At 42.4% G+C, this 27,562-nt stretch overlaps 2 protein-coding genes across 4 annotated transcripts in view; one reads left to right on the top strand and one right to left on the bottom strand.

Annotated features, from left to right (window-relative positions):
* Nucleotides 1-23,607, top strand: part of rims3 (regulating synaptic membrane exocytosis 3) — a 43,558-nt gene extending 19,951 nt beyond the window's left edge. Inside the window, exons 3-8 of one of the 2 annotated variants that reach the window (XR_010331922.1) lie at nt 10,671-10,812; nt 12,101-12,213; nt 13,021-13,122; nt 13,295-13,434; nt 13,632-18,272; nt 19,227-23,607. Coding sequence is in view for 1 of the 2 variants with exons in the window: in XM_064347680.1 (XP_064203750.1) it covers nt 10,671-10,812; nt 12,101-12,213; nt 13,021-13,122; nt 13,295-13,434; nt 13,632-13,844 (710 nt within the window). In the remaining variant the exon portion in view is untranslated. Of the gene's footprint in view, nt 1-10,670; nt 10,813-12,100; nt 12,214-13,020; nt 13,123-13,294; nt 13,435-13,631 lie in introns of both variants that reach the window. The other variant, XM_064347680.1, reaches the window with a different exon arrangement.
* Nucleotides 23,608-23,715: 108 nt separating this feature from the next.
* smap2 (small ArfGAP2) overlaps nt 23,716-27,562 on the bottom strand; it is a 22,513-nt gene continuing 18,666 nt past the window's right edge. For both annotated transcript variants that reach the window (XM_064347679.1, XM_064347678.1), the window contains one exon: nt 23,716-27,562. This exon is cut by the window's right edge and continues 389 nt beyond it. The gene's annotated coding sequence lies outside the window, so the exon portion shown is untranslated.

The raw sequence follows: 27,562 nt of genomic DNA, 5'->3' as shown, positions 1-27,562 counted from the left end.
GTTTAATCAGACTCTGAACAGCACAGCGTTCTCAGGAAAGTATCCCTGCAGAGCACGGCCATTACAGTAATATCACCAATGGGCTTAATGTAATAATAGATTTAATAGTCACAGGCTATCAATGGCTCACTGAACAAATATGAACAAATCACAGTGTTTTTCCATGGTCAAAAGAGGGGGCAGTGATTGACGCCACACTGTAGCTCCACCCCCTCGGGTGTGCTTGTAGCTGGTTTAATGGCACTATCTCCCATAAAGGGCAGGCATGACAGCATAGTGACTCGACAGGCCTATGCTGCCTTGATGCATTGATCCAGCCTCTCCCCTGTGCTGAAAGGCTCAATTCCCTGCACACTGCTCCTGGCTGTCATGTCTCCACACTGCTGCTCTGACCACTGCTCCACACTGCTGCTCTATGCTGCTGAGCTGAGTCAATTCTGCAGGACCAGCGTTCCTCTCTCTCTCTCTGCAGTGCTGCGGGGGGGGAGTGGCATATGAGCGTTGTTCGTTCTGCAGCAGAACGGCACACATTAAGCCCGTGGAACACAAGCACACGCAGGCTGGCATATGTGCTGTGTGCCTGCAGAGGACACTGCCAAATCCAGGGACTGCAAACAGCTCCGGCACATTCATTCTCACAGAGCGGGGAATTTTACGGCTTATTTTTAATCTGCCAATTCTGCTGAGAATTTTCTCACAGTATTATTTTTATTCATGGCTTCTAAGTTTAAGAGATGAACAGCTCCAATAGAAAGGAACTGTATTTCCTCAGGTTAACTGACAAATTCTACATGCATCTCCACACTACCATATCATTACATAAATGAACCTCGAAAAAGCTTTTAGTCAAAATGATACCCGTGAGATGCCTGTTTTACTTAGAAACAGCTGACAGCGAGGGCATCCTTTTGTTCATTCCGTGAAATATCATAATATTGAGAGAGCAGAGAGTGCAGGCATGCGAAACAGGCAGTTTTCTCCCTCCTGTGCCCTACAAGACGAACGTCAGACTGACGATGATAGCGGGCCAGCGGGGGAAACAGGGAACCAGCGAAGCGCTACCTTTCCCCAGCACACACATCCGCACTCAGACGCATGAAAACACACACGTGTACACTCATACATACGCACATAGGCCCCCAGATAGATCCCTTCGCTCAGTCTCCGCGATGTTACGCAATGCCTGTGTGACACTTGCGTGTCTCTCGACAGCCGCGGCAGTAATAATGAATTACGTGTTCCTCCAGAGGTTTACATAGTTCCACAGCGCTCAGCGCTTATAAAATAGCGCAGCGCGACCTGAAGTTTAGCTAATCTGTTTAGATTCTGCAGACCAGCTCCCAGGTTCAGGACAGTGTTCCCGCTGTTTGTGCGCCTGTCAGTTTAGCAGATTAATGTGCTGAGAAGTTCTCTTTGCTCTAAAGGTCTAATTGGGCGCCTCTGATGTTGGAGGAAGATGGGCACTTGATGCCCCCATCCCCTGGCGCCTGGAGCAGAGCTTTTTCGGGGTGGGGGGGGGGGGCGTCCATGCCTGGTGAGGGTTAGCCTGGCCTAGCTTCAAGGCGGCGCATTAGAGTCGGCGTGTAAACACAGGAATTAGGATGGGGTCTGGGTGGTGATTATCTGATCCCTGCGCACACAAAGGCAGTGCTCAGGGAGTGATGGAGGCAGGGTCTGCCAAGCCATGGCTGCCATAGCACATGGAGCCCAGACTAGCAGCATGCGATGCTCTCAGCGCAGAGCACTGCATTCTGCTTGGCCATAAAGCGGCCAATTTTATGTGGCTTGTCCTCGTTCTGCCTTTATCTTTGAAGAAGATGAAAGGGTTTGTGGTGTAAATCAGAAGGATGAAGGACAGGGAGCCCGGGCCCCCCTGCCCCAACCTCCAAACACACACACACACACATGTACTTACGCACGCATATGCACACACACACACACACACACATGTACTTACGCACGCATATGCACACACACACGCATGAACATGCACACACACACGCCTGAACACGCACACACACACACGTGCTCACTCAAGCACGCACACACACACACTCACATGTACACACACACACACGCATGCACACACACACCCACTCAACCATCACCACCACCAACCCGCCTACACACACACATCATCATCACCACCACCAATCCACACACACACACACACACTGACCCACACACACACAAACACAAACCACCATCACCGCCATCACTGCCAACCTACACACACACACACACCACCACCATCACCACCACTAAAACACACACACACACACACACACACACACACACCCACCATCAACAGCACCAAACCACACACACACACGCACACACACACACACCATTATCACCACCACCAATCCACACACAAGCACATACACACCACCATCATCACAACCATCACCAACCCACTCACACACATACATACACACACACACACACACATACACACACACCACCATCTCCACCACCACCAACACATGCAAACACTCATACACACACTACCATCATCATCAGCACAACCCATACAAATGCACACACACACCACCATCACCACCACCACCAACACATACACACACCACAATCACCACAATCACCACACATCTCTAATCAAATCTTAGAAATGGTAATGGTCTGTTTCCCTCTGCCCAAATTCTCTCTGCCCATGTGGAATGCTAAAAGGAGCCATCTTTCAGTTGCACCTATTTCCAAATTTGGAAGGGCCTGAACTGCTCAGCAATATGAATTGCTGCCACTAGCGCCTGCTTAGTTACTGTTGCTAGGCTTGGTAGAATATTGCGCTGCAGAGACAGCCAATGAGCATGCTTGGAGAGACCTCTAGATTCTTTGCGTTTGAAAACAGCAGTTAATATCACACCAAATAAGGGGGAGATTTAATTTTTTTCTATTCGTATTTCAACTGCCTCATTAAAAAAATCTAAAGCCTAGCATTTCAATTCACAGAACAATTTTAGAATGATGAAGTAGATTACTGCATATGAGTACATTTGTCTTTTCATTTGGTGAGTAACAACACCAGAATTAGCTTTGTTATTACTTTTGTTTTATTCTCACATTATTGCTATTCTGGATAACATACACATTTATTTATTTTTATTTGATACACGCATTGTAAGACTTTGTAGATTATCTATAAATATTTCCCGAACTGTGTACTAATTACTTATAAGTATGTTACAATAAATTGTATGTAGTGCATGTATATGGGTGTTGGTGTTTATTTCAACATGGTGTTACATAACACCCCAGCTCACAGCATAACAGACACACACATGCATACACACATGCACACACACACAGGCATATATATATTTACGATAAATAATTTGTGCAAGCTCATTTCATTTCAGGGCCACATTGTGCTTTCAGGGAGACTGGAAGTCTGTTTCATTTTTAAACCCCCACCGTCCCCTGGGAACCCTATTACTCACTGCGGAGTCAAGGGGGGAAAACTTTAATTAACACCAAGCAATGAGAGAGAGATTATTTATAGCAATACACTGTGCATAAGTGCTCGTAGCCTCCCTGTTATATAATTGTATTATTTTAGGTGCTGCATTAGCATGGCCAAAAAAAAGTCAATGTGCTTCTTCAGCTAAACTAGCTCCTCAATGCAGAGGGTATAAGTGGAATATTTAGCAGACATTACCATATGCCAATAGAAGCTGATTTTGTCTGCGACTGCAAATATGCTCCTCATTAATACACATAAATTGCTGCTGCTGTAATTTGAGATGATTGTCTTTCAATTCAGAAATGATCTATAGAATCTCTAAATTCCCTTTAAGCTAAAAGGGATGCCCTTAGATGTGTGTGACTAAATGAGCTATTCTGTCCTATCCATGGTCTGTGGTAATCATGTAGATTTTGACACTTTCTAAAAACAGCTTAAATAAAGAAAGCCTGCATTAGGCACAAGCCAAGACCATTGGAGGCCACATCAATATTCCACAACATCTTCTGTGAATGCAGATGTTTGTACTGATAAGTGTATCTTCTTCTTATTCTTCTTATTTCTTTTTATTTTTTTGAGGGGCATGAGTGCAGTTCAGTTGTGGCTGGGGTTGTATTTATAAAGATATGAAGATCAATGTCATGCAGACGGAACTGCTCTCGCAGGCATGTGATAGTACATTAAACCTTTATGGACAATGCATTTAAACTGCACATGCTCTCACATCATTACCTCCTATCAAGTCCATCTTAATCTTGTCATCCCCGGTAACAGATACCAGACATTCAGACCAGGCTTCACAATCTGATGATGGGCTACAAACAGCCGGTGTGCAAATGACAGGAGTGAGGGAGGAAAAGGGAGAGCGAAGACCGAAGGAGAGAGAAAGATAGAGAGAGAGGAGAGACGGGGGAAAGGAATGCAACGGGAGTTCGTCGGTGGGGGATCTTGGTGCAATGCAGGCAGCATTGCCATGGTAACGGGTGTGGAGTAAGCTCTTAGTGGAGCCGGAGGATTATAGAGGATGTGTGAGGAAGGGACCACTGCAGAGATCCACAGCCCCCCCCAAACCCCCACCACCTGCAGCCAAACAAGGCAGTCCTTGGAGAATGGGGAACTGGTGGGGGTGGTGGTTGTGGTGGGGGGCATGTTTGGGCCGCAGACTCAGGAAAGCATGTGTTAGCATCTTTATCTGTGGCCAGTACTTCTGCTGTTGGCTGGAACAACTAAATTCAATACAAGAAACAGTATTGCATTCTGAAATAGGAACCATGTTAAAATAAATATTAGGCTTCAAAACACTCTCGATATGGTGCAGAATGTGCTTGTCTTCTGTGTGTAAACCCAGTTGATGCTGTAGATTATAGATAATATATGAGCTGCAATTTAATTTAAAGTGCAATAAAAATGTGACAATGGGCTCTATATAAATAGCTATTGTACTGTACACATGACATGTGATGTTGAATGTGGTGGAATGACTACCCTGAATGCACCCATGTTAAACAATGTGTGGGGTGTTTGACTGAATAACATTATGGCGTTTTGGGGAGGATTCTCAACTGGCTACCAGTGTGCTAAAGTGGGTGGGGTTTTGTGGTCATAGGTTACAGTGTACACTAGTGCCATCTTTGACTATAGCCAAAACTCTTTGTATTGCATACGGAACGTTTGTCTGCATATTGGCAAGCCAGTTGAGAAATTATTATATACCGATCAGCCACAACATTAAAACCACCTACCTAATATTAGCTGTTTTGGCGGCACGAGGGGGACCTACACAATATTAGGCAGGTGGTTTTAATGTTGTGGCTGACTGGTGTACTGTATATACTTGTAGTAGTCATTCCAACATATATATAAATGTATAACCTGAAACAATGTCCTCACCATTTCTGAAACTATTCATTTTAATAACCAGACACCCACACCCACACTATTTACAAAAATAAATAAATAAATAAATAAATTTAATACCACGAAAATACTAACATTCAGTAGCCACGCTACCAGAAAACAAAGCTCTATGTCCAGTGCTGAGGTTGAGGACCAAAAGCAGGCCCCTTGGCTCAAACCAATCAAATGCATTTGCTTCATACCGTAGAACAGAATAATTGGTCCACATCAGTGAGTCACATAGAATATGATAAGTCACCACACTTTTTGTTTTAAGAAGCCCCAGTCTCACATCATTAGTATTAACTGTTCTACAAACGTTATCAAGAAACTGCAGTCAGCCATCCAATGAAATGAGACGTGTAGACAATATGAGATACTAAATAAAATAATTGTTTCTTGATTTGGAAGCTTAGTGGCACTTATTTTAATGATATAACTAGGTTCACTCTAATTAATTTGCCTGATATAAGTTGGGCATGCAGAAATGTAGTGGGGGATAATAGACTACAATTCTACATAATGGGGTCATTTTAAATTAAACTGGCTTCACACGATGATATAGGGGCAGTATACAATTGCAACTATCATGCTGTGCGTGGTAATACTGTATCCTATCTAAGAGTTGTGCATGCAGACTGCAGAAGATTTGCTGACAAAGCTTTCCCTGCTAGTTTCCCATTTGTAATTTCCGCAGGGAGTTTCTTTATTGCTGCGATGTATTATTGGGCTACCTCATGTCAATTTTATGGATTTTTATTTAAAATTCAATTAAGCTCATGTCTCCCATAGCTAGACGTTACTGAAACCAGAACCCCAATACTATGCACGGCACAGAAGCTTAATTGAATGGCCGAAGGGGACTCTTGAATTAATGTTGGGTTCTCTAATAGAAAGATCATTTCTTTGTGTTCTTTTTCTAACTAAATGTACCAAAACAATTGACAGCTCACTAGCAGAAATGTGTCCAGGATTGTGATGCATACAGAACTAAACTGGAACACACTCAAAAACAAATAACAGATATGGCTTTGTACATATCAAATATTTCATATATATGGCACAGACAATTATGTTGCATGTACTTTTAGCTGTCTGCAGGTTTAGTTTCCTGTGATTAGGTACAGAAATTCTTCAGTTTGCAGATTGGTTAAATCTGCTCACTTAATCCAACAGAATGATAATATCAGTGAGTGACATATGGTTTTGGTGTTGTTCTGTGTGTGTGTGTGTGTGTGTGTTTGTGTGTGTGTGTGTGTGTGTTTTGGGGGTGGGGTGGAGATATGATAGAGTTCAGATAAACCTGATGGGTTTTGGGCAGGAGAAAGATGACAGTACACTTCGTTCTCAGTTTCCAGGGGAACCTGTCACTCCGCTAGGCTACCAGCTTCCCTGGGCTCCACCCCGCCGCTCCCCCCCCCTCCCCCCCCTCCTCCACCACATGCACCCCCTGCACCCCTGCCTCTGCCTCCTCCCCAGCCATGGAGATATTCCTGACTACAGGCTTAAAAATAGAATCTTGGAGCGCTCTCGCTTGCTCTTGTCTATTGTGCTCATGTCTTCCTATCCTCCCTCCCTCCCTGCCTTGCTCTTCTGCTGTAATTCTCATCGTCATGGCAATCCGCCGGGCTGTGTAATGGCTCTTGGTGAAATGAGGATTCTAATGAATCCTTGACTCCTGGCAGCTTCAAGGGTTCTGGTGATGGACAGAGAGCAAACAATACCAGAAATACCCCTCAGAGACTGGCTAAAGTAACATTTACTCTTCTATTATACTCCAAAAACTTTAAATTAAAATCTCTCTCTCTCTCTCTCTCTCTCTCTCTCTCATGCATCCAGTGATATGCAAATTCGTGCACTGAATTACATTTGAAGGTTTTATCTTAAAAGAAAATTATTTATTTAACCTGAAATAAGAATTATGTGTTTTGCATAAGTGGTGGGCTCTCAACTGACAGTAATTTTGTAAACAAGACCAGGTCAAAACCTAGTATATGGCTGGACCTAACACACTTCATCCAGCCGACCAATGGTGTAACTTCATAACTCGGCTGACCAATGGTGTAACTTCATTGGTCACTCAGTCACAGACGTTCGCGTTTATAGGGCTGGCCCCGCTGTTGGGTCCAGCCAAAAAAAACAAAAAAAAACATTGTTTTCAGGTTTTAGTTTATGTTTTGAATATACCTTACTATTCATGAATATACTGTATATGGAGATATTCATAAATTGTAATGTATAAAAAACATCATAATCTAGCTTAAACCAATAAACGTTTCTGAAAAAAACAAAGACATTGCCATTTTAAGGAGGCTTTAATCTTCTGCTGTTATTTTTTGAAAATTTTATGTCTATCCTTTCTTATGACCCCTAAATGCATTAAGTGCATCTCCGGGGGACAGCTTATGGTGTGTTCTGTCAGCAAACCACCCACGAGCTAGACATCCCAAAAATACTTTCTTCCGATTACCACAGCCTTGTTCGGCGATAATGGCATCTCGGCTGTATTTTTAGACAGGTAATCTAAACTGTCTGCTCGTTGTTTTTCTGTCTGAGATCCTTCACCCCTAGACCCTGTACCAAATGATGTGTTTCCTATGCCTGTGGAGTTTCCCATAAAAAAGTGATTATTGTCATACAAATGGGTATGCTTATGCCAAAATGGCTTATTTCAGAAAATTTCAACCAGTAATGGTAAGCAAACAGAATAATTTGGGGGAAAAACACATGCTTAGAACATTATTCATGTTCACTGGAAGATTGTGGCTTTCAGTTTTATATGTACTTGTACCACTGTAAAGCATTTTTGTGACAGTGTCTCTGTAAAATGGCTATACAAATAAAGTTAAATTGAATTGAATACATTCTACTTGAGAACTACAATCCTCAAGAAAGCAAGGGTTAAGCCTTTTCCTTTTTTTGAATGTCACACAGAGAACCTTTCCCCCTGTTGTTTGAAGTAGATCTGTGGCACAGTGACATATACCTTTTGCTTAGTACAAACGGACCACTCACGGTCCCTCCAATCAATGGCTTCAGTTCAACCACGGGTCGGTCAGACAGTGAATGGTGACAGATAGTCACCAGTGCTGAGCAGCTAATTACACTTGTGTGGTCAAATGAGACCACATGGAAGTCTGCAAATTTGCCATCTTCTTCCGTGAGCAAATTTTGAGACTTGGCTAAATTCTTCTCCCCTGGCTGCCACCTGTCTCCCCCTTCAACACTGAGGGCGGGCGGAAGGAGGCGGAGGGCAAGGGCCACGGTGCAGCTACAGCAGGCAGACCTGCCCGGGAGGGCGCTGTCACGTGTGGAGCCGAAGCTCTGCAGGCGACAGACGAGGTGACATTTCACTAGACCGTGCGCCCTCCTGCTGACCACCCCACCCACCCCCCAATACCCATCCACCACCCGCCATGCTGAGCCCTTTAATATTTTATCAAAGTGTCTCAGAGGACCCACAGTCCTGGTATTTATGCTTGTGCCTCCTAGCAGAGCGCCCCGCCCCAGCGGAGATCTGTGGGCCCAGGAGCAACCTTATGCGCTCCCAGCCTCCCCGCTGCTCCCCCACTCCAACCTTGTGCGGATAGATCCTGCTGTCACTGCAACAACAGCGGGCAGGAGGCAAGAAACTGGATTGCTGCAGTGTGCAAATGAGAGAGAGGGAGAGAGGAGGGAGGGAAGGAGAGGGGAGAGGGAGTGAGAGAGGAGGGAAGGAAAGAGAGGGGAGAGGGAGTGGAGAGAGGGAGAAGGAGAGACAGTGAAGACTGGGAAGAGCTTAAGACCCCCATGGCTCACGTGCCAAATCAATGCGTTTGCGCTCAGCGGAGTGGCAGACACCTCATTAATGCGAGCGCACAGCCGCGGTCCTGCCACGTGCAGCTGCGGTCACTGCCACCCAGCACAGCGTGAATATGAAGCACACTGCCGGTGGGGGCGAGCCCATTAACCTGCAAACCTCTGGTGCCCGCAACCCACCCCGCAACTGCTCCAGGTTCGAGCCGACTGAGGCTCAAACCCTATATGAAAGAAAGCCTCAACCTCCCGGAGCTGGGGAACGGCGCCTTCACCGTATCCCACAATCCCGCTGTCCTTGGGCTGCCAGGGAGCCAGCTCTGTGCATAAATTTACGAGGTGGTTGGGAGGCCATGCCTCCGTGTTAAAGCACAGCCCGTGTCTCCTTCGGGGCGGCCTCCTTTGGCGGGTGTGTGAGGAGATCTTCCCGGGGCTAGCGGCACGCCTCTTTCCCTGCGCGTCAGCGCATTGGTCTCATTTTTCCTCTCCGCTGCTGTGGTCAGCCGCCAGACCGCTGCCTCTGTCTGCCTGCCCACAGTCTCGCGGTTTCAGCTCTCCACAAAGCGCTTTGTGGAAAGAGTAAAACCAGGTACATATAATAGCCTGTGTGGAAAAAAATGATCACTATCTGTATTTAAAACAACAGAAAATGGCAGTTTTATAGCCTAAATATACATTAGGCTAGCTTGATCGTTGGCAATTTCTGTTGTTCACACAGCTTCCTGTGTATGCCACACCCGCGTCCGGGTTTCTATCCAAAAGCAAATATAGATACAGATTCAGTTTAGTTTGTTGAACAGATACATATGTAGATTCAGATAGCTTTGTTTGCTGAGGAGGTGCAGATACAAATGTACATGCTGTATCAAATGCGTAGAAGTGCAAATGCTTAGTGTCTATATGGGCGGCTCTGTGTATGTAATGATGTTACATAAATCAGTACCAAAGAACAAAGCAGACACAGTCCACAGTGTTTAGATGAAGATGACTATAAACTGGGGTTACAATGTCCATTTTTGGTTGGGTTCTGTGGTCTGTTCTGTTATAATTACATTTTTATATCGCATGTTTCAGTTTGTGTCCTGGCTTTCAGAATTGTTTTGGCTCAACAGAGTGATGTGGCCATAAATAAATGAAATTGCTTGTATGAAGTGCACTGTAGTGTCAATTGATCTTGTGTATGAAACCTGGATAATCTGCTGTTATATGCAGAGACATAACTGTGAATGCTTTCTCTTTTTCTCTTTGTGCATGACTCTGCATGGCTTGCTCTGTGGATCAATGTTTGTGTGTGTGTCTGTGCCTGTGTGTGTGTGTGTGTGTGTGTGTTTGTGTATGTGTCTGTGCATGTGTGTGTGTGTGTGTCTGTGCGTGTGTGTTTGTGTATGTGTGTGGATGTTTATATATGTGTGGCTCTCCTTCCCCATTCCTGAACATGTATGTGTGCCCCTGTCTGCATGTCTGCATGTTTGTGTGTACGGCTGCTTGTGTGGTACAGATGGTGGGACAAAGAAGCTAAGGAGCACCATCCGGCGAAGCACGGAGACAGGCATCGCCGTGGAGATGAGGAATCGCGTGACGCGGCAAGGTAGCAAAGAGTCGACTGACGGCAGCACCAACAGCAACAGCTCCGATGGAACGTGAGTCTCAAAAGCCTGAAAATCAAGAATGACAAAGAGAACTAAACAGAATCCAAAACATCACTAGTACATACGCATACACACAATACAGGCCAAAAGTATTAGGCCTCCTGTAGTTTTTTTTTATTTTTCACTTATGTTTCCACATTCATTGAATAAGGAACCAAAGTAAAACCATTTATTTTCACTTTCAACCTACAATAACACAAAAAGATGACTTTTACATAAAACAAATCTTAGACCCAACTTCTCTCTAAATAGCCTCCTTTGGCTTTAATTACAATAAAATGAATTATTGGAAGTCTATCCAATAATTTTGCATAGTGGGAGGTGGAGGGGTGGGAGGGAGGGGAGGGGTAATTAAATTGAGTGAAATCTTATCTACCTTAAGTTTTTTTTTTAAACCCCAGGTAGCCTAATACCTTTAGCCTGTAGTGCAAGTAAAATAGGCACTAAAGCTTCAAGAAGCAAATATTAGGCTTAGATATGCGTGTCCAAGTAAATATTTTGACAAATATTTTTTTTTTTTTTGCCACATTGCAAAGAAGCTTAAGATTTCCTGGCACAGTGTTCTGTACACACTCAGAAGGGTCCAGCTGATGGGCAGTAATGTTAACAAGAGAAGACCAGGGGGATTAAGAGGCTGTAGACAAATATCTTGTGGTGTCTAGCAAAGTAAACCATTGTAAAATCGCACTAAAACTACAGGAAGAACTCAATGCAACTCGAAAGAAACCATTTCCCCTGACTACGGTTAAAGAGCAACTATGTGTAACAGCAACACAAATTGAAAAAATGTGTATACTTAATAATAAACACGCATATATTACCTGACGCCTGTACTATATATATATATATATATATATATATATATATATATAAAATTGTATACTGTTGTACTGTACATTTAGCCTTTAGACAGTATAATAACTATGAATGCAGTGCTTACTGCAGGGTAATAACCTCTATAGATGAGTTTAAAAATTATTTGTGTCTACAATGCTGAATAATATATACAGCAAATTCTTGCTTTATAACAGCACTGGATAAACAGCACCAAGAATGCAAAAAAAACACTGCAATGCTCAAAAGTAAACTCTGCCAAATGTGGATAGGGGCGGGGTTGGGGGAAGTAGATAAACAAGCTTTTAGTGTGACCATTTAAGAGGAGGGTGTGAGACCTCCATAATCCCACAGAGCTTTGCTCCACTGACACCCTACATTACCGTGGTGCACATCTTTACTCTCTGTTGTGTTATGTATGGAACACTCTTCTGTCCCCCCTCAGGTTCATTTTTCCAACCACTCGCTTGGGAGCCGAGAGCCAGTTCAGTGACTTCCTGGATGGCCTTGGCCCCGCCCAGATCGTAGGTCGACAGACCTTAGCCACACCGCCAATGGGTGAGTAGCCACCTCCTTGCTCAGGAGCCGGGCTGTGAACATTGTAGAGAGAGAGAGAGATGGGAGAGTGAGGCTTCCTACTCTTGGCTGCAAAATGAGTGGAGCCATTGTGTATCGGTCATTCACTCATTTGTACCAATAATGGGGTTATTACATATATTGCTTAGATAGTCTTGGTTGTGACTGATAGTGTGAATCAGTAATTGACAGCACATTATAGCTCCATTATGGGGTTTGTAAAGGCTAACTATCCCATCATTAGATGAGTCATTGAAATGGCTCAATCACATACGCGTTGATGGAACACATCATGGTCTATTTGGGAAGAGAGGAAGAAAGAAGGAATATCAAATAAAAACAGAGAATGAAAAGAAGCTCCCTCGACGTATCACTTTAGCCATTTTCAGAAAAGCGCTCCCAGCTCTCTAGTGTCATCTGCTGTTCAGTTCTGGAACTGTAAAATAATACCTTCCAGTTAAAAATAATAATACTTTTTGAGCTTGATTGATAAGATAGCTATATTGAAAATCTTTGCATGTCAGGTCTGTAAAAATTCAAATGAACAATTTTATTTTTGGTTGAATCCCTAAAGATTGTACAGACAAAAATGTAAAGTTTTAACTTAAACATTAGGCTGAGTAACGGAAAGTGATAAGAATGTCTATTGCAACATAGCAAGTAAGTGTCGTAGCATACAGACTCTGTGCTGGGGCATGCTGGGCTGTTTTCTGAGCGTGCCTCTGTCACAAACGGGGCATTCAATGTTTCTCAAACCCCTGACTCACCAAGTTCGTCCCTCTCCTCCAGGGGACGTCCATGTGGGGATGGTAGACAGGGGAGGCCAGCTGGAGGTTGAGATCATCCAGGCGAGAGGGCTCACCCCCAAACCCGGGTCAAAGAACATCCCAGGTATGTCATGATGCCATCTGGCACAGCACCAACAGCACATAACAAAGATACATGTAATGATAGCCCCTTCTTTGACCAATCACATCACTCATCAATGTTCCTTGGTTACAGGGAGTCTATCCCTTATTTTATATTAACGATGCATAACTGTTCTCTCACCTCGCCCTGTCAGCGACGTATGTGAAGGTATACGTGCTGGAGAACGGGGCCTGTCTGGCGAAGAAGAAGACGAAAGTGGTGAAGAAGACTCTAGATCCGGTGTACCAGCAAGCTCTGCTCTTCGACGAGACCCCACAGGGGAAAGTCCTGCAGGTAGGACTGACACATAGAGTCATTAAATCAGTCATTAGATAATCTAGCCAGCCAATCTATCTGTCATTCACTGACTCAGGTAAAGCTCTAGAGAAATGTCTTATTTCAAAGAAGGGCTATGATTAAATTGCCATTTCATAGTGACTTGGGTGGCGGTTCAATCCCTTCATAATTATGGGACTTTGCCGATCTGACAGGTGATTGTGTGGGGTGACTATGGTCGCATGGACCACAAGTGCTTCATGGGAATGGCGCAGATCCTGCTGGAGGAGCTGGACCTGTCCTCCACAGTCAGCGGCTGGTACAAGCTGTTCCCCACGTCCTCGCTGGCCGACCCCACCATCGGGCCCCTGACCCGCCGGCTCTCCCAGTCCTCCCTGGAGAGCGCTACCAGCCCGTCCTGCACCTAGAGCCGGCCTGCCGGACCAGAACTGTACAGACACTCCGCCTTCCTGCCACCCGGACACGCCCACAAGCCCGCACACCCTCCCCCACACCAGCACCTACCTAAACGCACAGATACACGGCCTGTCTCTCTTAACTGTCTGAAACATCCACAGGGTGATAAACACATGTGCAGACACACACACAAACACACACACACGCACATGCTCGTACACACACAATAGGAAAGGAAGCATGGAGAGAACAGGCAGAAATCGGATTGCTCATAAAAATGGCGTGATCACAGGATGGATGCTGAAACATGGACATGCAAGCACACACACTCATACACACACACACACACACACACACACACACACACACACAGACACACAGACACAGACACACACAGACACACAGACCACACAGACACACACACACACACACACACACACACAGACACACACACACACACACACACACACACATACACAGACACAGAGAGAAAGAGAGAGACTGACAGATATCAACCGAGGGGGGTCCACAATTCCCCCAACCTCTAATGGTAGCATCACTATGTGCTGTATGCAGATATAAGAACACAAGGAATATTTATGAGATACATTAACAACTGTGGGAGAGGGTGTGGGAGAGAGGGGTGGCCAACAGTGTCTGTCACACTGTAAGCACACCATCACACACGCACAGCCAGAGAAAGGAGCGTTTACCTGAGACAAAGCAAATTTGGCCAAACATCCCAGCCAGTTTTAGCAATGAGCTTAAATGTGCTCCAGCCTACTTCCATCTTTTAAAAATAATTTTAAACAGAAGATGTAGCATTTTCTCGTATCTTCCTCAGATCGCTCCCTCTGACGAACCAGGAAGCCATTTGTCTTTGGCTTTCTGGTTGTGTGACTAGTATATGTCACTTCCAGAGAAAAGAAACACAACCACAAAAGAAGTTTCATTGTACTTCTTATTCCGTTCAAATATTTCTAATCTGTCTATGCCAAACCCGATTTAAAAAAAACTTTATTTTTTAAAACCAAAGCAATTATTATTGTTATTATTATTACTATTATTAAGAATTGCTATACTCAATAAGATGTACGGAAATGTAGCAGAGTCGATGACTTCAATGAAATGCAAAAAAGTACAAAATATGAAAGATGATTTCATAAGAAATGTAATAGCAACCGACGGGCAGGACACCTAAACGGCCAAAAAAAAAAGAAAAGAAAACAACAACAAAACAAAATCAGCTTTCACTGGTCAAGTTCTGAAATGCACCTAAGTATGGTTGAGTGAAGTACTGTAGCGTAAAACTGACTTCAGAGAACAGAGCTTATAAATATATAGATAGGTAAATAGATTTATTTGTGTTCATGTTCGTATATATGCTGCGTTCTGCACGTTTTACTTGCAACCCTTCTTGAAACTTAAAAAAGTGCTATTTCTAGCTTGCCTTTAAAAATAAAGATAGACTATAGATAATGTTTTATTTATTTTGCTAATGTTAACTCTACCAGTCTTGTTTAATGGCCATGATCTGCACTGAGAAAAGAATCACAGGATATAGACATTCCGTTACACTCCAGAGCTCCAAGAAGTTATTAGTTGAGAGAATGCTATTCCCACCAATAGCATTGTAAGACAAATACAATTCTACCAGCATCCATCACAGACAGCTGCTGTCAAAATGAAGATTTGACGTTAACGTGGGGGCACATGGTTACTGTAGATGCGTCACTGCTGGCGAACAAAGACTGGCCCACTTCTTCAAGATCTTCAAGCTTCACAAAGGTCTCTGGGAAATGTAGTCTTGAAAGGTTATTTTTTGAGACACAGAACCACAGTGGACCTCACCACCCAGGACCCAGGATCCTCCTCCTCGCCACCAGCCTCGCAGTTTACGGCTGCGTTTCCCTACTCTTCCTATCTTCTTCAGGATGTTTTATAACATAAAGGTCAACATCCTGAGATCTTTCAATTTTCTCTTCCTGAGCCCAGAATAAAGAGATATTCATATAAAAAACTACAGAGGAATGTAACCCAACACACCTGAGGGACTTAAGATTGTGTGTTAAACCATCTTTGACTGAAACATTTGACTGAAACATCAGCTTTCTCGAATGATACAGCTGATAAGTAAAATGGAGATTTTAATTCTTTCTTTCTATCTAATAGATATATCTTTGGTATATTTTCTGAGCTTGATTTGCTTTCTTTGAACAAGGCTAAACAAGGTTGAAAAAGAAAGAAAATGTATACAAATACTGTCTAACATTAGAGCAGACAGAAGGGGAGGAGGGTTTTTTGAAAGGTCTCAGATTAGTGTATTTAATTCTAGGCTGCTTACTGTCACTGAAGAGATGCTCAGGACCTCCAATGTTGAAGCGATACTCACCCTTTTGTTTGGATACTTCTCCCGAGAGACCCAAAATATGAACATCTACAGAAAAAATTTTGGTCACATTTCTTTGTGAATTTATTTTTGAACCATGCTGCCGTTCGTTCCGTTTGAAGAACTTTGCTGTGCTGGGTCCTATTGACTGGTGCATCTCTGCTCTAGAACTATAGTGGCAGGTATTATAAATGTACAGCATTTACAAAGACAGTACTCTTGAGACTTTAATGTCATCAGACATTCTGTCGCTGTCAACTACCCCTTCTCCAGTACATTCTTTTTTGTTATTCTAATCCGGAGCAAATCATCAGATCATCATCATCGTGACACCTGGGGTGAAATACAAACAGCAGCACTGGCAGTTAAGAACAAATTCTAGCAGAAGTTCACTGGAAACATAGCATGTCTATAAAAACTGTGCGAGTACCTGCAAAAGACCCCTCGAAGGATAAAAACAGCAATTTAAAAACAGCATGTAGTTTTTATTTTTTATTATTGCCCAATGTTATCTGCGCAGAATTTGGACTGTTGCATTCTGAGGAACAGGAGTTGGATTCTGCCACAGAAATTTGCCCATGTGAAAGACGGATAAGAGAAGACCCTCCCCCTGATCTGCTGTCTGCTACTCTGTTACGCACAGAGAGCACCCCAGGGAACAGCCAGTGCCGCACTACCACATAGGGTTTCTGGAGCATTAGCATCATGATATTGCATCACCAGAGCATTGCAACAGTGTACAGCACTAATTTAATTGGGCGTTTGGTTCTCCAGCAGGGATTAGGTGTGAGAGGTGCATTCTGGGTATTGTTTCCCCTACTGCACCAGTACAGTGAAGAGTCCTTTTGGGTCCCCCCAGACTCCTGTAGAGACCCATATACACGGAGTTACTGCATTGTTTACCAGTCAAAGCATGTATCACACTCACTAAATTTACTCAGTTGTGTTTTTATTTTTCTGTTACTGTTTTATTTTCTTGGAATTCCTTTTTTATAGAAGATTTCAAATAAGAAAGTAAGAACTTTTGTGTTTACATTGTAAACTGCACAATGAAAATGGTCTTTATGCATGCAGATACTGCATCAAATGTAACTTTAAAATATGATTATGAATATTATGTTTATAATAATAATAATAATTATTATTATTATTGGTAGCACTGTTGATTCAGTTGTTTCTGGAGTTTGAAGTCAAAATATTTTTGTTTGTTCTTTCTATTTATGACTTTAAAAAATTCTTTCTATTTTCTATTATAATTTTAGTTATTTTACGGGTAGAATTGGTTCCCTTAAGTGGCAAAAAAAATTGTTAAGAAAGTTTGCTTTCCAGACAAGGTGGTGTCAGTGCAGGGCGTTGCACTTTACATTCTGCACACGTTCTCTTCTGATTGGTCTATGTGCTCCATATGACATCTCAGGACAAATCATAGGTACGTGCACGTTGTGCATGAAAAGTCAGCGAGGACGGCTATACTGGGAGGCACTTAAGGATGAAAGGGAAGGCTTTCAAAAAGTATACTAATCAGTGTTTCCCCCAAGGGATTTTGGATTCGTTTTCTCCCTCTCTCTCACGCAGATTTATCTGTTTCATCAGGAAAGTCACAGTAACTGCTGGGCCAAGTAAATCTGTTCTTTTAAGGATTAATGTCCTGCATTGCATCTTTAACTCCCAGCCGGGAGGTTTTTGGACAGAAAGCGACAAGTGCCACATTCCACACTTACACGCGATCGCTCTTAACAGCCTGGTCACATGCTAACATTGCATCTAGCCTTCCTTTGCGGCAGTCTTAACCCGAGAAAACCTATGCCGCCCCTCATAAGCGCTTGTTTTCCTCTGCGTGTCGTCAGTCATTTCGACCTCTTTTTTTCGTATTTCTCACAGCGTTTGCTTGCTGAGCATGAAAGGGCCTCTTCCCCCTGTGAATACGCGGACAGGCCAAAAAGCTTTTAACGGGGACGTGTTGTGGACGTAGCTGTGAGGCCAGCGTTCCCTGTCTGGTGGACTGCTACACGCAACGCAGTCGCTTCAGTAGCTTCACACAGCGCTGACGGTAATGGGGAGGGGAGACGAGGGGGAAGGGCAAACTGCCCCAGAGAATTCAGCATTGGTTTCTTAGGATACTGTCGGGAGAAAAAACGCTTTTCGGTGACATTCATACCCTTTTAGCATCAGCATGGTGGCAGTTTTCACAGGCCAGATGCCGCTTGTGGTTTCCAGACCGGAAAAGAGGTGCTAGAGGGATGATAGCTCTCCTTTAGAACATTAAGCTTAGCTCCACTTACATACGGTTTTTTATTTATGGTTATGATGGTACTTTTTCAAAATCTATGTTTTCCTAGAGCGCAGAGGAGAGTATAGCCACGTTTCCACCCAAACTACCTGGAACTTTTAGTCCCAGGAACTACTTTTCAAGGAACTATTTGGAGCTTGGAGGGTTGAGCCTGTTCTTTTCTTTCCAAGGGTGCATGTACCCCCAGGCTGACACCAACTTTTCTACCTTGGACTCTGCTGCCCCCTGTAGTTTGGGGCTTTTTCTGTCTTTTGTCAGGATTAAAGCTTACAGAATTGTTTATGTTACTACAGCATACATATGATTTGGATGCTTTTCAGGAGAGAATTGTAAACCTGTCTGTAAAAACTTCAAATGTAAGGCATGATAGTATATACAGTAAAGGGTTGGGTATAACATTGCATATGATATCCTAGTATAATCTTACTGGATGTAGGTACAGTTGCAAGTTGAGTTTGGTTTGTCTGTCATTGTTGAAGCCAAAGCTAAACCACAAACCAAAATGAGTTGAGCATTTTGGCAGTAGAATCCCTTTCAGACACTGGCTTGAGCCTGATGTACTGGGCAGAATCTGAAATACAGCTAACTTAATGTGATGTCACTGCCGCTGTTGCCTTGTGACAACATGTTAAGTTAGCTTGGTGGCAGCGTCCCTTGCAGTGTGCCCCTCATGCCGTATTAGTTTGTACAATTAACTGTTTTGACATATTTAAGGCTCGCATTGGGGTCATGGATGTGAAGCTCATGTAGCCTGGATAGGCCCATGTTTCGCCCTGTTCTGAAGACCAACTAAGTTCCAGAAGGATCCATGCTGGGGACTTACAGGGTTGAAAACAAGGGAAAGGAGCCCGGTCCTGTAGCGACAGACATACTGATTTTGCTCGGACATCCGGCACCCCTTTACTGTGTAAAAAGGCGGTGACCTCCAAACCTGCAAGAGGCTCATGGGCCTTCACAGCGTTGGATGGGAAATCTCCAGTGTTCTGCATGGTGTCCACTTCCAGTGAAGGAGCAGCTAGGAATGAACAGTCATGTTTATTTGGTGTTTTAGTCTCTATGGAAGAGTGGTGAACTATAAAAAAAACAAAAAAAAAAAAAACTACCTTTTTTCATTTTTTGCACAAGATGGAAATGAATAGCACCTTCATGACCAGGAAATGTCTATGGGCAAAGAGGAGAGGAATACACTAAAATAAAAAAAAACTTGTTCAACTATAATGTTTAAATGGAAACTATATACATGTATTGAAAAAAAATCCTTATTCACAGCTGAATGTTTTTTTCCTTGGTACACAATGTAAAATGACTATTAGATATTAATATTTTTAAATGTGGTTTTTACGTATGGGAACTTGAGATTGTTTGTATGTGCATTTCTTTGTACCGTACATGAAGTAGCCACAGAATATTATAGTTCTTGCAGATTACGAGTGGTTGAAAGAGCAGAGAGTGAATGCAAAACCATTGCTCACCAGGTTTTTGAGTGTAGAGGTGTAGAGGGCCTTGGTTGAATTTCTGTGGGGGCTGCTTTCTAAGCCAAAAAGAAATGGAGTTGTGTCAAGTGTAATGGGCATCGTCAGGCTCAAGTTTCAGGATGATAAAGTCAGTACGGGCTAGTCATGAAAGCATTAATGCCATTTCAGGAGTGGACGCTGTTTTGAAAGCCTGATGGCAACAGTGACTGAGGATAAAGTGAATAAAGTGGAATCCAGCTATATGAATAAATAAATAAAGAATGAGTGCTTTATAAATATTTTATTTAATAAAATGGCAAGCTTTGTAGTAAGACCAGAGTTTCTTATTTTGGAGAAACAAAACAGGTTTCAAATTTAAGATGACAGCACTCCTACTAAATGTGGCCTATACAATAGTAAAGAGGTGTCATCAATTTTACAATCTCTGTTTTTCTCTGAATTTTAGTAATAGCCCCCACGCTGGCTACTGTGCAATTTCAGACTCTAATATTATCTGTGATATAAACGGAAATTCAAAAGTGTATCTGTTGTGCCGAAAGTAGTAATCTTCTCTTGACGGCTCAGTGGGGTACAGCCATTGTATTTTGGTGTTGGTAGCATATTTTGAAGGCAACTTTACCTTCATTTTTAAAATATTTTTGCAGAAGCTCATGGCTCAATTTCACGTACTATCAAATGGTAAAAAAAGTAAAAGCTTTGGCACAAACAGTGGACAATGTCCAGGGCTTGAGTTAAATGCCTGAGAAACGCACAAAAACAGGTAGCTGGTAAATGTGGCCAGTTTGTGGGTTCTGGTTTTGTACGTTCCATAAAAAATATACTTCTCAACCTCTGCACAAGATAGATGTGGCTGTCTGGTCTGAAGACTTTCCTGTTTATTGACTGCTTGATGGGACCCAAAGGAATGAGTGTGCTTAAATGTTGTGTATATCAGTAGGGATAAACAAGTTTTGTGTGCGTATGTGTGTGTGTGTGTGCGTATGTGTGTGTATTTTTGTGTGTGTGTGTATGTGTGCGTATGTGTGAGTATGTGTGAGTATGTGTGTATGTGTGTGTGTGTGTGTATCTGTGAGTATGTGTGTGTGTGTGCGTATGTGTGTGTGTATGTTTGTACTTGCGTAACTGGGTGACATTGAGACTGGCGGACGACCCCAGTTCTCAGAAGGGATTGAATCAATAAAGAGAGGGAGGAAAACAGAAGAAAAAAACCATTATGTAGGCCCATGGCATGTTCCCACAATGTTTTGCTGCAACCCATTATTTAAAAGGTAACCTGAAGGTTGACAATCAAATGGGTTTGAATCCCTGTTTTGTTCATTGCCTGGCATGCCACAGAATGCTACTTGCCTGTTTTTAAGAGGCGAGGAGGCAAGCATGGTAAAGCTTAGCGTGGGAACGTTGATTGACTTCACTGGGTTCCATTATTGTTTGATCGGAGATGCAGCTTAGCTTGCATTGGACGTGAATGTATTTCCATTTGCTGAGCTCTTATTGAAATGTATAAAATTTGACATGTAAAAATTATTCCTGCTTTAGAATGGAATGTTGATAACCTTGCCTATCTTTTATTGATGTCTGCCATTTTAAATCCTCTTTATGAGCCTTTGAATCAAATCCTTGGACAACGTTACTCACATCTGCACATATAGCACTTCTTAATATAACAATATTGAAATTTACTTATTACTTCTGGAAAGAGATTGATATAATGGATTTAAAGGAGTGTTGGGAGATACTTTCACAGCATTTCTAAGGTTGGAATTCTGGCTTGGAATTCTCTATAAAATGAGGGCTTGTTGCATTTTTGATTGCCTTACTTTACTTTGCTAAAATGTGCTTCTGCTTTTGCACATTTGAGAACTTAAAAATAATATTTTTCTTAAAGTATTGTAGTGAGGTATCTATACCTGTAAGGTCCTTGAATGTATTTCTTAAACATCACACAAAAAAGTGTTGCCATATTTATTTTCTTCGAGTTGATCTGTAGTCTTGCTAGAGAACTCACGCAGGTCATCTGGACATGTTCAGATGAACAGAGCTGCCCCTTGGGGTTTTCTTATTTTTACAGACATCTCGACAATGGATCACAATGTGTTCCTGTTTCCTTGTAACTCTATCAGTAGAATGAGTCACAAGTTTCCATTTCAGGAATAGTAATGGATTCAGGGAAATTGAGTGCTGATGAGTTTAGGACTTGCTGTTGGTGGCCAGGAGGATGACTGGTGTAAGTCTACATTTTGAGGGTGAAATGTAAAAATACTCAGATAGTCATGAGTATATTTAGTATTTAAAAAGAATGAAGTTACAGTGTACTTTATTATAATTTGTTTATCTTAAGCATTGAATTTACTGCTCCGAGCTATTGAATATTCTGGGAAATCTACAGTAAGCATTGAAAGAAATATAAGCATTATTTCTTTGTAGCATAAATTTAGCCTTCCTTGCTCTCTACTGTCAGGGTTTTTATTTGGCAATAAATTCTTACTGTAACAAGTTTGGATCAATTGAATCTGTGCAGTGACCAGACCTTTGCCAGAAAGGAGCCCAGGTTACCTCATATGTCATGTCTGTATATTCTAAGCACTGACACAAAAACAAATGACAGAACCATAGTTGTTCAAAACTTGTTTTAACTGTGAACGTAATTTCAGAATTCATGTGCTGATCAGAACAAATCAGCCAATATATGAACAAATGCCCATCCACCTTTCAATAGAGAAGGGTAAACAGTTTAAAAACGTGCAGAGTGTTTCGCTGCCTGTCCATGTAGCAGTGTCCTCGAGATGGACACATCTTTTCGGAGTTTGCAAGAATCATGCCGAGTCAGCATTTGTTGTCCACATTCCAGTTTCTTGTCTTTGTTGTTAGTTGCAGCACAAGAACTAAGCAAGAGTTTGCTTTTTGTCCATTTAAATGTTTGTCAGGATCTTGATGGGCACAATGTTTCCACAGAATGGCAGCAGGGTTACACTAAACTTCTGATGCTGTAACAATGTTGTAGCAATGTTACAAGAACTTTGTAGTTACCTGTGAAGTTGGACCTTCTTTAGGCTCTCCAGGACCAGGGTTGAGATCCGCTGATCTAGTCCATGTTTAGCAAGCAACAGGTGTGAATGCATCTATGGAGTATGACTCCCTGCGGTCATATTCTGTCCATGGAGGGGTTGTGTCCCCAAATTGTTTTATTTTTATTTTTTGATGTGTAAGATCACGATCGGATACTAGGACTAAATTGCATTGTTCTGTTGTTAATGGTCTGGTTTGTGATTGTCAATTCATTGTAATGAATCCCTGTGTCAAAAACAAAGAAAGCAAGTTGGTGTGAACTAAAAAGAGCTTGAAAGTGTAAAGTATTAGGGATGCATTAAACAGACAGTGAAGCTGTACTTTTATACCTGTGCTTTGTAAATGTTTTCTATGTGCGGTATTTGATAAATGTAAAACTGGTATTTTTGTGGTTTGTACGCTGCAAAATTGATTACTTAAGGTGCACGTAGTTTTATAAGAAAAGCAAACCAAACTCTGAAAAAAAAGAAACATAACTTTTCAATTCAGAAGCCTGTATCTGCATGCCATTTGAACAGCTGGAAACAAAGTCAATAAAGATCTATTTGAATCACTGTTCTTTGCTGATATTTTGTTGTTTTCATGTGTGATGCCATTTCATCAACTACCTTTCATACTCAGGTTTGGGTACAGAGAGCCACAACTCTAAAGACTCCAGCAGGTATCAATAAAACTATTTTATTTCTTTTTTTTTTGTTTTACCCCACATTGACAAGCCTTTTATACATACTGATAAAACAATATATAATATATAAAAGAAAAAGAAAGCAAAAATACCAAAGCAAAAAAGTAATACACATCGCAACTTATCCACAGATAATTCATAAACACAGGCCCAAAAACTTATAAACCCAATGCCACTGAAAATGGAAAATCCAAGTTAATTATAACATTAGCATGAACAATAAAAAGTTACATTCATTTTTGTGCTGATATTTCACAAGGAAAAAAGAAGCAGAAAACAAAATCTAAATTTCAACCATACCTCATCTTTCCTTAAAGTACAAGCAGTAAGCAACAAGAGAGCTGATAATGCACAATAGCACCAATGAGCCACAAGGGGGTGTTGTTCTTCCCAGCATGTCTTTTTCTTTTTTAAGAGGTTAAGCTTACAACGAATGGCTTTAAAAAGGACACTGAAGAGAGTGAGTGTGTGTACACTAGTGACGGCTCAGTGCTTGCTTCCAGGTGCTTTTCGAGACCTTGCAGATGCCTTATAGATTATTCTTTCGTAGCAGAGGTCACCCCCAGTCATTATCAGGGAGAATGCATTTTTCATGGTGAAGCTGCCCATCATCACCTCTGGCCCTTATCATGAATCAATCCTTAATTAGGCCCATAGACTACAAAGACTGTGTGAGTAAATGAGTCACGCTTCTATCTGAAAGAGATGACCTGCGGGATGACAGAAGACAGTAAACTGCTTTTAGTGCCCCCGATGTTCTGACCCAGTGCGTCTGACTCATGGCAGAACATTTCCATGACATCACAGCTATGTTATGGCAACAGCTCTTTGTTGACGGTCAGTGTGCAGCAGCAGTAGAGCTGCTGGAGGGCCTGGGTCACAGGGATTGTGACATCACTAATAAGCCCCTCCCAGTATCCCTTCTCCAAGCATTCAGTGGTGCTCCACTCACTCGCTCTCTCCCTCTGTCACACACAAACAGTGCTGTGTGGTGTTACCTCCTTGGCTACATCGCATCACATTTTTACACATTCACATCAGTAAAGTGCGCCTACATTTGAAGGCTGGTTATGACAAAACAATTCTGTAAATTATCTAAATTATTTACACAATTACCTTCATGCATTGGTTTTCAATATCAGAAGCATAATAATAATAATAATAATAATAATAATAAACAAGTCTTTAAGAAAAGGAGAATTGGAACTAAAAGGTTTGAGAACAATTACAGAACAAGTATGATAACATGGCTGTTGTTAAGAGACTGTTCACAGAGAACGGTCCCATTCTAAAAAAAAACGTGCTACTTGTGCACGGAACGTGATTATAGAAGAGCGCCCTCCAAACCCACAGGGTATCAGGCATGACACACTAGTGACAACAGAAGCAGGAATAAAACATAACTGCCTGAGTTAAACACAACAATCCAAATTACACAGAAAGTGCAAAACAGTGTAGCGCAATGGCTTGTAACATGTATTCATTAATTCATTCATTCATGGCTTGCATGTGTATGGAAGCATGCTTGTGTGTGCTGCACTCCATCCCCTTCTCGCCCAAGAGCACTTCCTCTGTCAGTATCTGCGCAGTGGGGGCCCTGGGGAGGTTCATCTCTGACAAAGATGGCGTCCAGAGTTTTTCCACAGTAAATGTGCAGCGGATTCAGGACCTGCGCATGCGCACAGAAACCAAAAACCAGGGCAAAGTTCTGCATCGGGGAGTAGCTAAGCGTCAACTCCTGTTTCTTCAGGGAAACTCTTAACCCCATGGTCTCCCCTGACAACAGTGTGACCACAGTGCGGGAAGAGCAGAAGAAATGTATGCAGTCTTAACACACATCTCACCCACACACACACACACACAAACACAGACAGAGACAGACATGCAGACAGAGACAGACAGACAGCATTCAGGTGTCGATTAGTACATTGGTGATAGGCTCATTAAGAGGGTAGTAAGTCGAGTGTTAGGTCCTTCAGTGCAAACAAGCCAAAAGAGGCAGCAGATATATGCAGAAGTGGACATTCATAGTGTAAAGTGCACTGGCCCCTTTACCTGTAACTACATCCACAAATACAACACAAAGACAATCACAACTGATACAGTCAGACAGGAAGGTCCAAAGTAAAGTTCTCCTCCCCTGGTTTCTCCCAGCATCCCAGTAGAGACTTGAGAGCTTAACATCTTGGAGGCTAGATAAAAGGCTATCCTTTAATTACTCCTATAATTTGTATAATTACTTAATTATCAACAGCCTGTTTAATTTTTCTGGTGTAATTATGTGGTGTAAAACCAATACAGATATCCTGATTTTTCTTATTAAAAAAGATTTATCTTAATCCAATTTCCAATTTGTTGCAATTGATAAAACAATTAAATGTTATCACTTTAAATGCAGTTGAATAGTTTGTGAATCAGAAGCAAACTAACACACTCGATAAGTATGTAAAATGCTAATTGTTAAACTGTCACCATTTCAAGCTGACAAGCCTCTACTTCACTCCCTCTGCCCACTTAATCTCTTCATCAACAGAGAAGAGGAGGAGGAACCGTGGCCATCCCATCAGTGAAGCTTGGTCTCTCGAGGAATTGTTGTAATGAAGCAAAGTAATCCATTCATCCCCCTACTAGCAAAAGTTGGACCAATCACCAGTTGACTGGGATTTATTTGCTTTAATATCAGACCTGATTGTACGCTTATGTACGCATGCCGGCCACAGGGACGGGCTGAGAAATTGGCTGTGAGACTTGGCCATTGTGGCTGCGCTGACTACAAAGCTACATGTAAACCAGCAATGCAAAACATTTCTGGATGGCCTCCGATTCTTAAGAGGAAAGGACTCGATTCACAACTCTAAACTGCGAACAGGTGTCCTGGTGCACTAGTTTCCTACGCTGTCCGAGTACCCTGGTACTAGTGGCCTTCGGCATGCAGTGGCTCCTCGGTAGCACAAGAACGGCTCAAGCAGCGATTTAAGAGAGCAGTCCTTTGATATAAGAGAGGGGGCCTCTGAATTAAGAGAGCAGTCCTTTGATTACAGAAACAGTGAGATTTAAGGCTGCTGTAAAGCTATTGCACATCTTTGGCATCCAATCACCAACTGTTTTAAATAATGTTGACCAAAATGGCTTCTTTGCTAAAACAAGCATTCTAGAAATGCATTTGAAATGAAAAAGTTCAACTTATTCCTGATGCTGAACAACAACAAAGGCTTATGAACGGAAGTAAACTGTCTGCACCTTTTGACAGGGAAGTGACCTGTCCTGCAGTTCAGTCTCCAACAGCCTCACTTTTCTAACAGAAGATGAGGCCAAACAAACTGTAGCCACGCTGGAACTATGATATAGTGACAGAGAAGAGGCTCTGCAACTCTGGGGGATTTCTCTCTTGAGCCGAAAGAGAGAACCAAAAATTCTAATTTTTCAACATAACAGACTGACTAACGTTTCTGGTCTGACTCACACGCAAGTGATATTTCACATGGAATCACGTGTGACAGAGAGAGGACGAGGCCCAACGCAGGAACAGTGCAAATCGAGCCTGTCGCTACTCTATGCCTTTACATCAGAGGTCTTACTGTACCAAGTCCTTTCCCACGCAAGGAGTACACTATTTATGTCATCGCTGTAACCCTGCCTTTTGCTTTGGAACTGCTTTGAGCTAGAAACCTTCCGAAGACAGAATGATAATCATGAAAATCAACTATTTGAATAGCAGCGAGCTGCTGTGAAACAGATACTTTTTGCTGTGTTTTTTCTTTTTCTAAAGAGGAGAAGTGTGGGATGCTGGGAGTGTGTCCTCGCTGTGGTGCGGCCGGGAACAG

The sequence above is a fragment of the Anguilla rostrata genome, chromosome 8, assembly GCF_018555375.3.
Source record: "Anguilla rostrata isolate EN2019 chromosome 8, ASM1855537v3, whole genome shotgun sequence".
Lineage (NCBI taxonomy): Eukaryota > Metazoa > Chordata > Actinopteri > Anguilliformes > Anguillidae > Anguilla > Anguilla rostrata.
This window is presented reverse-complemented; position numbering and strand designations above follow the sequence as displayed.